General features: G+C 48.8%; 1 protein-coding gene across 3 annotated transcripts in view; it reads right to left on the reverse strand.

Annotated features, from left to right (window-relative positions):
- Positions 1-15,672, reverse strand: part of LOC149340186 (uncharacterized) — a 110,211-nt gene that overhangs the window by 55,730 nt on the left and 38,809 nt on the right. For all 3 annotated transcript variants that reach the window (XM_089548956.1, XM_089548955.1, XM_089548954.1), the window contains 6 exons: positions 12,824-13,187; positions 12,136-12,413; positions 5,514-5,894; positions 3,383-3,467; positions 1,663-2,021; positions 1,211-1,443 (listed from right to left, as the gene is read on the reverse strand). In XM_089548956.1, the coding sequence (XP_089405082.1) occupies positions 1,211-1,443; positions 1,663-2,021; positions 3,383-3,467; positions 5,514-5,894; positions 12,136-12,413; positions 12,824-13,187 (1,700 nt within the window). The remainder of the gene's footprint in view (positions 1-1,210; positions 1,444-1,662; positions 2,022-3,382; positions 3,468-5,513; positions 5,895-12,135; positions 12,414-12,823; positions 13,188-15,672) is intronic.

The raw sequence follows: 15,672 nt of genomic DNA on the forward strand, positions 1-15,672 counted from the left end.
TTCTCTGGTAACGTCTTGTAGAAACAAGCATGAGCGGCGCTAGAAACGTTTCAGTGCAAATAGACCTAAATCCTGGGGTATGAAAAAGCTCAGGAATTATAACATGTCCTTTACATCTGCTTATAAAATCGATTATCTCTCTGTTACGCTTTGTGTGTCCGGCTCAAAGCCTATGGGCCTTTCCATGCGCTTTCGCCACCTCTATTACTTCTCTTCGGCGAAGTGTAGAGAAATCTTGAACTCCGCCGCACTATGTCGCAATTTTTCTTTCTATGCGTACGCCTTGTTTGAGGCTATGATGGGCGTTGTTAAGCTCTTTGTTAAGTGCAAACTGCGGCACGCTATTTGAGCATTAAAAATCAGCAAAATATTAAAAAACTATGAGGACGCTTACGTCACCTCAAGATTGGAATGCGATAGCATCAAATTTCACCTTTGTCGCAGCATCCGTTGTAGCTTCAGCGTGTGTGTGTGTGTCAGTTTCTTTGCTATTGTCAGTCCATCATCATCATCATCAGCCTGACTACTGCCATATTCGGAGTGCTGGCTGCAGTAGCAGGTATCCGCTATGCTGCGACGGTGGCGACATTTGCATATATCGCAGTATTTCCTAGACTTCTGATTTCAATTATGAGCTCGGTTGCTGTCTATAAACTAGGTTGCTCACAACACGGTGGAAAGGTTATGATGACGTCACAAAGTCACGTGAGCTCTCCAGAACAATCATAAATTTAATTACCACCTCCCATGGTATACAGGCTACGATGACGTCACAAGGTGACGTGACCTCTTTCGACCAATCAGCGAATTTTGTGACACCGGACATCGGCGGGGTTTTGATGTGACGACAACTCTAAGGGTTTCGAAAAAAAAAAAAAAAATAATAATAATAATAATAACAATAACAATAATAATAATAATCTTCCATCCTTCCACGTCGTGATGATAATACAGTCGCTGAGCATGACCTAGGGCATGTCATACATGGTCGAGCCGGAGCCCTCATCATGACAATGCACGGGCATGACAGCGCTGAAAAGTTGTGCTTTTGCATTATTCCTAAAGAATGGGATTTCGTGCAGTGTCCAGGCATGCTTCGTGCATCAGGAGGCACTCGTTCGGCATAAGGCGCGTGCCACAGTGTGGTAACCGCCGGCGCGTTGCAGGTAATGCTGAACGCGACTGTACCAAGCAGAGAGAGGGAACGCACCGGCGGCCCGTTCTCGAGGATGTTGTGTATCTCGACGGCGTGCACCAGGTGCTCTTTCTGCAGGTTCACCTGCCACCAGGGGTCCTTGATGACCTCGGTGGAGACGCAGGAGCCGGCCGAGAACGAGGGATTCTCGTTGCCGTCCACCGCCAGCTGCGCTTCGTAGTGCTCGTACGTGGTGTTCTGCTGCGCGGGCTTGCCCTGCGCGACGTTTCGCAGCCGCGAGGGGTCGCCTGCGCGCCGGAAGAAAGGCAGCAATGTCACGCGCGTCTCGCTGCAGCGTGCACCGGGCGCGGAAGTACCGAACCCTTGTTATAGGTTACGCACTAAGCTATTTCCTAAATTCTCCGCAGAGCGAGTACGTCGTATATGTAACGACTCGGGATGCTTTTCTCATTGAGTCTCAGGAGCATTTATAGATAAGTCTTGCGCGACAGCTATCCAGTGCGAACCTTTCTTTGGCGCCAGCGAAGGCAGGAACTCCCGGTAGGTGGCATGGAATCCCCTGGAATTGCCGATCTTGCGGAAGCGCTCGTGGAAGACGACACTCATGACGTTGGTCTCGGAGAAGACGACGCCTTGACGATTGAGGTTGCAGTAGGCGCCCACCAGGCTGGACGTGTCGCTGGTGTTGTCGCCGCTGTAGATGGACACCAGACCCCAGTCGGCGCCGCAAGTGCGCGAGCCCGGGCTGGGGGCCACGTCGAAGTCATTGAACTGCAGCCGGACCACACGTCCGAGCGACACGCGCAAGATCCACGTGTGGTCGTAGGGACCCGCGGGTTCGTAGGAGACTGGCGGGTACGGGTACCTGCGCACGATGGATGGCTGCTTTGCACGACAACGATCTCGAGTTGCGGGGTAACTGCAAGCCGAGGCACTGCGAAAGCGTCGTCGAGGTCTGCACTATTGTGTCGGATTTCTGCCCGCAGCCATGCACTCGATGCAACTCTTGGCTGCTTAAGCGGCGTGCATTAAAAGTAGCGCTGGCAGCACTGCTATAACCAGCTGTTCGTATGGAACGCAATATTGTCACCAGTGACCTACTGCGCATATGTTAGTTTCTCTTTCTACCTAATAGAGGGCTATACGTGTGTACCTGAGTGCGACTCTTTTGAGGGTCAGTGAGATCAGCCTGTATTTAAGGTACATTTATACGGTACTGCAATCTTCACAGAAAGTATTTAGCATTGAAGGTTGCTATATTAAAATCATGCGTTGTAGCTGCAGTTCTGTTTAGGATTAATTCAAACTCTCGTGACAGACCATGCTCTTACACACCTTTTTCATCCACCGCAGTGCTGCAGTGCATGCGGTAAGGATTCTTGCAAGTTTCCTTTGTTTATCTGCGGATATTATATCTCGAACAATGAGCCAAAGTGTCAGTACGTAGAAAGAGCTAACATTCTTTTATATCATTGCATGAAAGGTGAAGATTGCAGCCTGCTGTGATCCGTCAGTGTAGGCAAGTTCAAATATAAAAGACGAGCCGATTGTTCCTTAACCGGAAGCCCAGCAAGGCCAGCAATTCGCACATTGACTTTGCAAGCTGTTGATTTGAATGGAGAACTAGGTCGGCAGTACGCGTGAGGGTATATTTGCTTCCAAGCACAGGCGTGTTGTTTACGTTACATCGTAGTAGGGCTCTATTTCAGCGGTGCGTGTACGTTCTACTTGTTGTAGGCTCCACATAGGCGAGAACAGGAGAGAGAGGTTTTTCGCTACCTGATAGCTGCTTCCACAGCACATTGTTTTTTTCGTCTGTCCTTTTTGTTAGATGTAGAGGCATAAGGCTTCACTACCCGAGTGCAAGAAGAAGGCCTTGCCTTCGTTAGTTTGTGCAAAAGCTTCGAGGTGGTGAGGTGTAAGCAAGGCTAAAGCATTATTTAGGCGTCTTTGCAGTCGTTGTTGTTGTTGGAAACAGCGAACGGAAATCTGGAGTGTGCGAGGTTGAAAGAGGACGGGGCTGTTTGCCTTAGTAATCTCGGCGTCTGCCGAAGTGCACACAGCGAAGGCTGTCTCTGATCGGCGAGATAAATGCAGCTGATTGGTAGACACCATTGTCCTCTCGCGGGAAGCCCACGTGAGGCTCCTCGCCCGTCCGTTAAGTGGCTGCCGTATCCAAGAGAAAAAAGAAAAGGCAACAAAAACATGGCCTCGTCGTGTGCATACCCGTACGAAGAGATGACGCCGCACGGAGCATTGCAGACCGTTTGTGAGCCGTTGACTCCGAAGCCGGCCTCGCATCCAGCGCACTCTGCAAGAGCCAGCCACCTTGATGAATCATTTATAATCTGGCCGCACTACTTAAAAAAAAAAAGGCCAAGAAATAAAGCAAAAAAACAGCAACAACAAGATAACAATGCTTGAGGCACAAACAAGATGGGAATCGCAGACTGCCCTTGAACGAGGGCGCTAACAGCGGAGGCAGCCGGCGACTGTGTTAAATTTCCAAAACAACTGTTCCCAGGGTAGAACGTCGCCGACGGCGTTCCGATATTTAACGCGATGTCGAGAGCTTGAAGGTTCTAAGTGAGATGAAACTTCATTAAAGCTTCCTTTAGGTTTTGGAGACAGAACTCAAGAGTTATGACTGGCCTCATGACACTGACGTTCTTTAAAGACCTACACAAAAAGGGCATTCATACGACGCTCTCTGCTCCAGAGAATTCCGCAGGTTTTGGTTAATAAGGACTAATAAGTATAGAAAAAAAAAACACCATCAACGTAAACGAATAGGGAATCGAGAGAAGTCGCTTAACACCACATGTTCCTCTCTCACGTTCACGCTCAAGGGCGCTAATGCGACGCATTTGCTTCACACTCAGTACTTTATTTAGAAAAAGGGACCTCGGTCCACTGTGGGCCGACTGTTGCTGAGCAAGCAACGGTTCAGTTCCGATTCTTTGTGTTCAGTCTCGTAGCAGACAGGCGCGCTTCGCGTTCATCGTCGCCGAGTTTGCTCTTTCTAGAAGCTAGATTTTAAGCTGACGTTGCTGTTTGTTCATGAAAGAACAGTGCCGCAAAAGTGATTAAAATGAACAGAAAGACGGGAGGCGACTTATCCCATTCTTCTGTCGGTGTTTGTTTTAATTTTTGGCGCCATGCAGCCATCATGAACGACCACGAACTAGCCCGGCAACAGGCACTATCGAGTAACTGGATAGCAGGTGTTGGTAAATTGGCATCCATCATGTTCTAACTGCTCGCGCTTTTCCGCTTACGTACACGACTGCGCAGACGCCAATGCACACACGCGTGCTCAATACGTCGCAAGCGATCTCGCAGCGATACAATGGCGGAAAAAACCTACAGCCTCATTGTTCGATCCTGCTGCTATACTTAACCTGACAGAAAATGTATAACATGCGCTGTTCACGAGCGGGCTCTGTCTTCAATACACCGCCCCCGGCATATCGAGGACAAAATCCTCCATGGAGCCAAGTGCAGTGGCCGAAGGCAGCGACCGGTGATACGCAGACGCAAACAAGGGACAGCGCCACGGCGGAGTTATCGCCGATATCTCCGACAGAGCGTGTAGAGCACAAAACTCGCTCGAGGACACAGCGAGAAAATCGTCACTACAAACGCACTCGCTAAGAAAAAAAAGTAAAAAAAAGGACAGCCATCTCTCTTCTCGCCAGCGTAAGCAAAACAGAAAGAAAGAATTGTACGGTGCTGGCTGAAAGTAGCCGTTTAAAACAGAGCTGCTAATAAAATACAACGCTTCGCGCGCTCTGTTATTAAAGGGTACAATAACTCAGTCCTCAGTGATTGAAATATTCAGAAATCACATATTGCAGCAGTGCAACTATGAACTTGTTTTCGTGTATATGTGTGAATTTTTCTTAAACTACGAAGTTCCTGAGAAAGCTGTTTAGCTTTCCTTTGTAGCTGTATGGCTGCGCTCGGGTGGATGTCAGTGAGTAATTACTCCCTTATTACAAATCTACTCCACCTTGGGGGATTCCCCTAAAACATTTGGCCAACACTGTTCCCACTTCGAGTTATTGATCAATTCGCTCTCGCCCTACCATAAGCTTGCGATCCCGGTTAGCTCAATTGGTAGAGCGACTGCTCCGGTGAAGCGGTGGTCCTGGGTTCGAACCCCGGACCAGGACGAATTTTTCGTTACCTGCGAAGTTTCTGAGAAAGCTGTATATATTTCCTTTGTAGCCGTATGGCTGCGCTCGGGTGGATGCCAGTGAGTAATTACTCCCTTATCACTGAACTAACCAATCAGGCAATTAATAAACTGGCCAGGTGATTGACCAAGCAGTGGATGAATGAAATGCGCACCCACCGGCCCTCCGGAATTCGGCCATGAACCCCCTCTTGGTGAGCTGCTTCTTCATGATCTGGTTGCAGGTAGTGAGCGTCAGGTTGATGCGCGTGTGCGAGCCGTCGGTGATGAAGTAGGGCGGCGCCGTGTCCTGGCGGTCGATGCCGAACAGGCGGCCGTCGGACTCGCGCCACGCGGAGACGCGCACCACGCTGCGGCACCCGGGCACCGCGGTGTACGCGCCCCAGTGGAGCACGTCGTACTCGAGGAACACCAGCTCCATCGCGCCGCCGGCCTCCACCGTCACCGTCCACAGGTAGCGGTGGAACGGCGGCGGGTACGACGACGGGTAGCCAGAGCTCGTGATCGTCACCGGCGCCACGAAGCTGCCCCGGAACACGTCTGCGGTGTCCAATCGAATAGTATTGCACTGGCCGAGTGCGTGCGCATTATTAAACGACAGATGCAATGCTGGCGTAAACGTGCCTGCGGTAAAGCCGTACAGCTGAATCCCGCCGTTATGAAGCTGTAGCGCCAGTGGCCACGATACGGCAGTGGGCATGATACGGCAGTGAGCACGGCACGGCACAGCAGTGGGCACAGCGGTGGACACAGAAAAGCGGGGGGCACAACACAGTTCTTCGTTAACGTGAAAGTAGGACAGTGCTGCATTAAAGCGTGTACCCCTGTAACGTTGCAAGCGAAATTTTATTTCGTCAACACCAATACTTCCGTGTGGCTTGCTTCGTTTTGCAAGGACTAGAAAACCTTGTTTTCGCAAGTAGGCACACTTTACGCGGAGAGTTTTTTTTATTTTGATTAGGAAAACAGAAAATCATTTGGCCATCATCATCATCACCATCACCATGATGCATTGTCGTGTACTTTAAAGAGTGACGCGTGCTATGAACAAAAGCAACGACCCGTTTACTTTTCATGAAAACATGGTGTCGCGGTAACTACAATCTATTCTCATTGCGAATCTTACCGGCATGCCGTTTTCACTCTTAGAAATTGTACTTTATCGAGCGAATTAATAATTACGATGGACAAGGGAACTAATGATCTGAGGATTCTTCAAAGACTCATTAGTCTTGACTTACACTCCTATATACTAAAAAAATTATCATCATCCCACCCACAGTTATTATCATCGTCATCATCATCATCAGCAGCAGCGAGGTTAGGCCCACGAAAGGCAATGACCCTTCCTACTGACCTCCAATTAGCCCCGACCTGCGCCACATTCAAGCACGCCCTATTAAGCAGACGACACAAAAAGTTTTCATATCGTAAGCCTTTCCCGTTCTCCTAGAAAAAGGGCTGAAATGTGGCGTGTCCTCCAACTGCGCCAGATATGTGACCGACAAGAACTGCGGCCGTGACAAACGTGCATTTGACACTGGGCGCACTGGCTTCCTGGCCGAAGCAAGTTACTGATAGGCTCCGCTCCCCAACCTCGTGATCCAGTCTCACATTTTGAAAATGGCGATAGAAACCATCTGTACCGCGCAGACGTGACAGGCACTCCAAATAGCTCCTTAGCGCACAGTTTGCCGACGTCGTAATGGCGTCCGTAAATCAGGATACACGAAAGAGCTGCCCCTCTGCCCAAAGTACGCTATAAGGCACGAACCTATAGACCGTCTTCTCTTCCGCCACAAGCTCATCCCTTATTGTTCCCGGATTATTAGGCATTCCAGCTGCAGACCTAGGCCCCCCGGGTCAAGCCGGAAAATAATCCGCGAAGCCATTTTATGCCATTAAGGCCATAAACTTAGCAAAGGGAGTTTGTGCGCCGTTCATCGCTGTGTCTTCTTCTGGTGCACTGTGGTTCGAACAATGTAACTCCAATTCGAAAAACAGAGCAGAAAATTTTCTGTCATCACAACAGATGTTTTGCAGTATTTTGGGACTGAAGTTGTCGTAAAAAAAAAAGCAATTTTTGTAGCGATGATGGAATGGTATGTAGTATTGCGCTGTTCCTTGCCGTAGCGATAAAATACAGAAAAATACTACACTAATACACAAATGTACTGCAATACTACAGAAAAATCTGTCGTTATAAGTGAACGACAAAACTTTTTGTTGTAATTTTGGGCACGAATCAGTCGTTTCTTTCCACTGGGAATCGACTCATATAATGAAGACAAAGGAACAAAAGTGACGAGGAGGCGAACAAAACAACAGGGTAGCAGACTGGAATAGTCAGTCACGTTTTCTGTAATCCTTTTTACCAAAAACTTGTAGTAACAACAGAATTCTAAGTAGTTACAGCAGAAAATCACTAAAGAGCTACAGAGTAGAGAAAAGTATTCAAGAAAAAAACTACATTAACACACAAAAATACTTTAAAAAAATTGTCGTTGCAACAAAACTACAAAACATTTCGTTGTTTTTTTTTGATACGGTTCAGTGGGCTTTTTCGACAGGGTGCGTTTTGCTTTGTACAATAACATGCTGCACATTGAAAAAAAAAAAAAAAGAAAACCTAAAATAACAGACACACAACGGCACACACGTGCTCGCGCGCGCACAGCAAGCTTGTTTTCATAATGCTTCACAACTGCCCCACAAAAGCGCTTTATTTTTGTAGAATCATTCGCTTCATAAAGCACAGTGCTATAATTGCAATATTTAGTACCAGTGTTATTTAACAAACCAGAGACTCGGCATACGCAATGCGTGTCTTGTTGGGCTGCTTTCGTTCGGGGTTTAAGGTGATCGTATACTACAGTTGAATCGCATCCAATGTACAGTCTTTGTCTATACAGCCCAAGGAGTTTGCTTCTGTGCCCTGCAGCGCGGCTCCACCTGCATGCTCACGGTCCCTAATATCACGAAGGTGGGAGGAACTTAAGTCCTCAATCCTCCCAAGCTTAGGACTGCCAAGTGTGCTGAAGAGCAACACTACATGACTTGGACGCTAACTCCTTGGGCTCTATATACTGCACATAAGACATTCTCTGGAGCAGCTTGACATCGACAGAGAAAGGTGGAGGGGGCGCGCCGCCCCGCACGTTTACCAGGCCCGCCTCCTCCCCCTACGAAAGAGTTGTAGAAATAATTGCTATGTATTGATCGATATGGAGTAGTGTTCACCTTTGTTCAGAATGAGTAGAAAGGGAACAAAACGCACATAAGAGCTTACAAAAAAAAAAATACGACGAGACTCTGCCGACATTTGAAATGATATGTATTAAGATTCAGGCCGCCCACTTATCGGGGGCCATTGTTTCTTCAGCGACGACGAAAAGATCTAGGGCATATTACCAGGTCCATAGATGTTGCCAGCATCATGGCGACAGGAAAAGCAGAAGCAATACGAAAGCGAACAATTTCCTATCTCGCACTCGACGAGTACTCCCAAATTATGAGTGCAAAGCATGCGTTTTACTTTTTAAAGCTAGCTTTACTCCGGACTCCATAATCCCTGTAACGTATGTTCGAGTTCGGGGCGTAAGGAAAAATGATTTCGGTCCTTGAGTGCGAAGCAAGTATGCACCATCATAATACGGGTACCTGCAACTTCGTACAAAGAATGTTACGTGGACAGTGTACGCTTACACGTATAAATGCGCCCAGATGTCTTCAAGAACCAAGAATTAGAGAAAGACGAAGTGCTCCTCGTATAGAAAATTGGAAATTTTCTTATGTATACCACTACACCTTGGCCAATCCCCCCACGTAGGTATGTGCCATTATAAAGAGGTGAAGAAGAAGAAAAAAATTGGAAGACCGCTCTAATGTCCTCAAGCCGTTAGGGAAAGCCGTTGAGAATTATCCCCCACGGAGTCCTAAGATTCTCGACGTGCAATCTTCAGAGTGTCTCCGATATAATAGCCTTTTCTACCTATAGCCCGACCTGTGCCTTTACCGTACTTGATCACATCTTGCTTCCTTCAGTCGCACCAGTGTGCCTCCTATCCCTAGAAAAACGATCAGAGGATTGTCTGCACCGTAGACAACGGTTTTTTCTGGCCCGCATTTTATGATATGATCTTTCTTACGAAAATCCCATTATCGCCGTTTTCATAGGCATCGCGATACACTTGACATGTTCAAAGAAATTGTATGCGTAGGTCGCAAGCGTACACCCACGCCGATTCCAGCCCCACTAAGTGCTCCCGTCTACCAAGGAGAACAACACGAATAGGAGCACAACGAGGACCATTTCTTGCATGCTGCTACGTGCCTCTCTCTGGGCGTGTTTATTAATGATCCGATCTGCGCATACAAGACCACGCATACACGCTCTCGAGCACGCGCGAACAGTTCCGCTCCGTTAGCCGTTCCGCGCTCGACGGGCGCAAGAGGGCGCTATGTCGCCGATCCAGCGTGCCCTCGGAGAGTGCCGAGCGGTACCCAACAGAGCGAGCGGGCCAGATTCGTGGAATTCATATCCGCAGACCCCGGCGGCAAACACGATATAGAGGTCGCCGCAGCAAAAAACGGCGATGGACAGGACGCCTCTTTTGTGCCCCACTAAGATCGATGGCCTGAACGCAAGGTTCGGGATGCGGCGCGCGAGCAGAAAAGAAATGTGCGCGGGTTCAGCGGGCTTCACAGTGCCGCCCCCGTATAAGATGGACGGGGTTTGCGACAGGCGCAGATGTTGAACTAGCGGGGGTGCGCATTTCCAGTTCCGGACGCCGAGAAAGATGCTATAGAAGACATATGTAAAGGAGCAGACGCCAGTAGTGCCAGCGCTATAGCTACGTACCTTGACGAAGCACTGAGGAAGTGTTGCCTTTTGTATAGGCTTGTGTAATGGCCACGCGTATCCGTCACGTTTGCACCCGCTGACAGTGCAAGAGAAACGCTTTCAGCTATGAGCAGTGCAGCTGGAGGTATTCGCCCCCCTCCCCTGCCCTGCCCCCTGCCCCGTGTCTGAACACATTAAACGTACAGTTTCACTAAACCGTGCTGCATTGTGCAAGATATACTCCAACTGTCAGCCAATCAGACGCCGGATTCACAAAGCCTGTTGCGACTGAAACCGGTTTCTGATTAGACTCTCCTTAGGTGCCGTAGCGCTGACGATCACAAGTGGCTAGCCTACCGGCATCAGCCAATCACGGCCTGCTGTCGCATGCGAAATGCTGTCTGAATTCGGTCCCCGATAGCGGACAGCGGATATGCTTTACTCAGCACTGCATGGTTTTAGTGAGGCGGTGTATAGGAAGGATAGGAAGCGGTTTTACCTTGCTGAAACAACACTCGCGGAGTTAGGCCTCCGATTCTATGTCACGGGCTCAATTTCCGGCCTCAGCGGGAGGTCCAATTTTTGTCCTCGTCAGAGCGCGACGAGCAGAGACAAAATAAGATACCACGGCGTCACGGACGTTCCGCAATACAGCTCCGAGCCAAGGCCGCTCCTTCGTATCTTTATGAGGGTGTCCGAGATAACCAGTGTCAATCATTAATAAAAGACACACAAACACGTTGCTATTAAAACGAAGTTAGGGTCTTAAGAAGCCGCTAAATGTAAGCATGAAGATTTCAGTTCCTAAATGAATACAAAACAACGATAGTTAATCTCGTTGATAGCAGGACACAAGGGTAAGGCTCTAACTTAACACCTGCAAAACGTCAAAATCAACTCTTAGTGACGTAATTTCTAAGGAAGTATTTAATCGGAAAGGAGAGATAGTCAAAGTAACAAAAAATAACAAAAGAGAAAAACCTTATTAGGATAAGGAGAGCTGTTTAGCCCACTTAAAGGGATGCTCCTCTTGCAAGTGCAGAAAGAAGACACACCCGTATTAAACTGGAACCAGATTAGGTGGGGCGGATTAACTTCACAAAAAAGTACAGAAGCTATGCTCAAAGTAAGTTTCAGAGCTAGTTCAAAGCAAGTTTTGTTTTCATTCCTGGCTGTAGTTAGTTCGCGAGTTATGATGCAAACTTTCACAACAGAGCTACAAGGACAAGGTGTGGAGGCGGTTCTTTCTCTTATAATCTACTCCAGGCATTTAATAATCAGAACAACAGTTTAAAAGAGAATAAGTTTGTGCTGTCGATTAGCTACAAATCACATCTGTATAGATTTAAGTTGCAGAAGGATGGGAGCTTCCGCGTACAGTTCTTATTTGCCCCATGCAAGCTTCTATTGAATATTTCCATCGGGAGATTAACGCTGTAAAAAAAAGGTGGCATAAAATATGAATACGTTTTAAACATTTTGTATATCTCTTTTATGCTTGATGCCGCCGTGGTGGCTCAGCGGTTATGGCGCTCGGCTGCTGACCCGAAAGACGCGGGTTTGATCCCGGCCGCAGCGGTCGAATTTCGGTGGAGGCGAAATTATAGAGGCCCGTGCACTGTGCGATGTCAGAGCACGTTAAAGAACCCCCAGTGGTCAAAATTTCCGAAGCCCTTCACTACGGCGTCCATGATAGCCTAGTCGCTTTGGGACGTCAAACCCGAATAAACCATAAACCTTTTGTCGATGTTTCCGTACGTAGACTTTTTGCCCACTGTCCGGTGGTTTTCGTGTCAATCAATCAATCAATCAACCAATCAATCAATCAATCAATCAATCAATCAATCAATCAATCAATCAATCAATCAATCAATCAATCAATCAATCAATCAATCAATCAATCAATCAATCAATCAATCAATCAATCAATCCGCTCACCCACGTGTCCCTTGGCGCGGCAGACGAGCGGCCCGAGCGTGTGCTTGCCGGCCTCGTTGGCCTCGCCGGTGTCGCCGAAGCGCAGCTGCAGCACGGGCAGCCGCCGGGCGTCCAGCAGGAGGCCAGCGTCCTCCAGCCACACCTGCTTGATGTTGGCGTCGCAGTTGCACGTCGAGTTTCGCCGGGTGCGCAGGCAGTACGGGTGGCAGCCGCAGCTGCGGCTGTCCGTCTCCGCACCGCCCCAGTAGAACTGGTCCTGCCAGTTGCGGCCCACCCACCTGCACGGGGTTGCCAACGGGCCTTTACGCGAGCGACGACGTGAAGGTCAAGTCAGTGGCAGCCTGGATTCACGCCATAGCCGCGACTGTAGTAACTCCTATAAGGGGTGACATTCACGTGCAGTTACGGATGGATATTAGTCAACGGCGGTTATGTATGAAGATTCACGCTAAGGAATCTGTGCAAAACCTGGCTCCAAGCTGCCGACCTGTAATGTAAAATGGGGCCACTGGTGGTTTGGAACGTACCCCTTCACGGTCATCAATAAACCTCAACATTACCACAGGAGGCAGGCCATAGGATTCCCTGCTTGGCGCTTAACCATCGAAACCCTATCCCTTCCTTTATCCCTCAGTCGCTCAGAAGCGCTAATCTCAGACCTCTGGTGGACGGTGTTGGGTGTACGCACCAGCTGTCGAGCCCGGGCGGGTACCAGAATCCGAACATGGCGCCCTTGCAGTCCCAGCGGACGAGCTGCTGGCAGGAGAACATGCTGTCGATGAGGCGCGTCAGGTGGCGCTCGCTGGCGTCCCCGTAGGTGACGTTGCGCGAGTAGGAGCCCGGCGGCTCCTTGCCGCGCACCTGCAGCGTCTCCTCCAGGTTGTGGTGCACGATGGTGAGCACCTGGAACAGCTCGCGGCCGTCTCCCATCTCGCAGTCGACCCAGATGGGCCTCAGGGGACCCTCGCCGTCCACGTCGATCTGGTAGGTGCCCGACGTGCGAACCTTGTGGTGCACCCACAGGTCGTTGCAGTTGCTCCGGTTCAGGTGGCCTGCGCATGAACGACGACGGGGCTCGGTCAGTTGGAAGCAGACAGCGCACTGTTATCTTAGATGACATCAAACACCCCATTACCTGGGAAGACGAGCTTAATACAAAATCAGATGAGCTGGAGTGTCCCGTTTACACACTGATAATTTTCAGGTGTCTTCACCGTTACTTGATATTCCTTACTTGTTTCTATCTGCCCTATTTTATTTACCCTATTTTAAAGGGAGTTCGTTGTGTACACAGGGCTTACTCACGCGAGGGTCGAAGGTAACGGAAGCTCACCAAAGACTTTGCGTTAAAGTATGGATGAGTTGGATTATTGAGCAACCTAGTTTAAAATATCGCATAAAAGCAATAAAAAATCAAACCATTACGACCAGCACAGATTTTTTAAATTTTTTTCGAGGACTTGCCATGTGGTATAAGATGACGATGTAGATAAGCTAGAGGAGGTCGTGGAGGCCGTTCTCTCGCTGACCCAACAGACTTGAATTCACAAGCTATCACGCGCATACATCGCACAAGAAGGATGAGCACTTAACTACAATAGAGACGAAGCCGACCTCAGCACCCTGATACACATCTGTAAAAGTTATCGCAGGCGGCAGGCGCTTTTGCAGTCGTAAAACGAGGACAATGCGCCAGACGAATCGACATCCCTTTCGTCGTAGACGAGCCTAAACGCTGTCCCTAATATCCACCTATTATAACCGCTTTTCGATATATGACACCGAACGCGTACAGGTAATGTGTTTCGAACTATATAAAATGACTGCAACTGAACACCCAGCGGTAATTATCTGTTCTTGTTTATGCATTACTCTGTAACACATGATACGTCTGTTTTTTTTTTTCGCACCGCTTTTTCTTCTGAACTCGATTGTCATCGAAACTAACGTTACCGAAACCACGAGAAAAGTATATAGAAGTAGCGTAAGTCAATCTTTCACAGAAATATCAGCGCACAGCAAGCTCACAAACTCGGGTATATCCGAGTATAAAGAAGCAAGCGGCGCATGCGCGAACAAGCAGAAGAACCACGAAGACAGACGGGCTTTTCGCGTTTGTTCCACTGCAAAGGTGCCGAGAAGAAACGCGCAAATACCGCAATGCGCACGCACCAAGAGATGGACGTAGGAACTGTTTCTTCCACATCCAGCTGCGCCCTTTGCAGCTGCTGCACGTACGCAAGACGTATAGGCCGAATCGCCCGCGCTGACAGAAAAGCAGCGCGAGCTTTGCGTCGGAGGAGGCGTGTGAAAAAGGAGGCACCGACAACAGAGCAAAACCGAGGCGCCTCAACAACAGCGCAAGCAAGAAGACGGAGGAGAAGTGCATAGATGACGTCTGAGTTAGCCCGCCTTTTCCCCTCGCAATGGACCCGTGAATGTGAAAGCAAACACTACAGACACGTCGCTGAGAGAACCACTCGTGACGTCCCCCAGAGCCAGGAGCGCTTGACAGGTCACTACGGGAGCGCTTATACACGTGCCATGTTTTCCGCCCGAGTTCCCCCATCGACCGCGCTACAGTTTCGGCCATCGTTCGCCATGCATTCTATTTTATTGTTCCTGTTGCGAACATCGCTGATGCTGAACCGGGCAGACAGAAAGAGAGGATTTCTGCCACAGGCAAAGCCTAACCTGACATACGGCTTTCCTTGTGTCAGCTGCCCAGCACGGATCTCAACCGGCGCTGAGCAAGAATATAAAAGTCGCCCTTTCCAGGGCAAACGCTTCATGACGTTTTCGAAACACTCAACCTCAATAAAAGGGAACAAAGTAAAGGAAATGGATCTAGTATTTGACGTTCTGAAACGTAAACGTTTGAACTGTTGCTGTGCTCTTTAAACGAGAAAGTTCACTCTGCCGAATCTGTTCTCCACGCTGTTTACAAAATCACAGAAGCCCGTCTGGTCGGGGCGCATCATAACAACAAAAACTAGGTCACTGATCAATTGAACTCGGTAAGTAATCCTAAACAAAGTTTAAAAAACAACGATACGGCTTTCACGCAGTCGGATTCGCTGCGCTCCTGCGTGGTTCCTTTGTCACTTCACGTGAGTAGCTTCTAACTCCTTTTTTACTTTGATACGCCGCACCGTTTTCAGACAAACACGACAGCGCTGACGAGAATTTCGAACTACGCCTCACCCATGCTCGTGTTTATATATGCGAGCTGGCTTCGGGGTGGAGATCAGGGCTCCATTCAGCCATGTGTATACGTCTACACGACGAGCATAGCCCAAACGTGTCGAGGGGCTCAGGGCGTTTATAAGAACGCGTAAATTCTCCGCCATTTCGGCCTTCGTTCCGGAAGAATGAAAGAATGGATCTCTTTGCCTTTTTTTTTTTGCTTCGTCGGCGCAATTTTCCGGGTGGATAAAAGCGAACCATTGTTACTTGCACTGTTTTGGTCGTCTGCTATGAAATAACTGCGAGGCAAACAAAAAAAGTGGCCTTGAACTTCTAATCCTGCGCTGCACT

Source organism: Amblyomma mixtum, chromosome 6 (assembly GCF_055824585.1).
Source record: "Amblyomma mixtum isolate Tamu chromosome 6, ASM5582458v1, whole genome shotgun sequence".
In the NCBI taxonomy this organism is placed as follows: Eukaryota; Metazoa; Arthropoda; class Arachnida; order Ixodida; family Ixodidae; genus Amblyomma; species Amblyomma mixtum.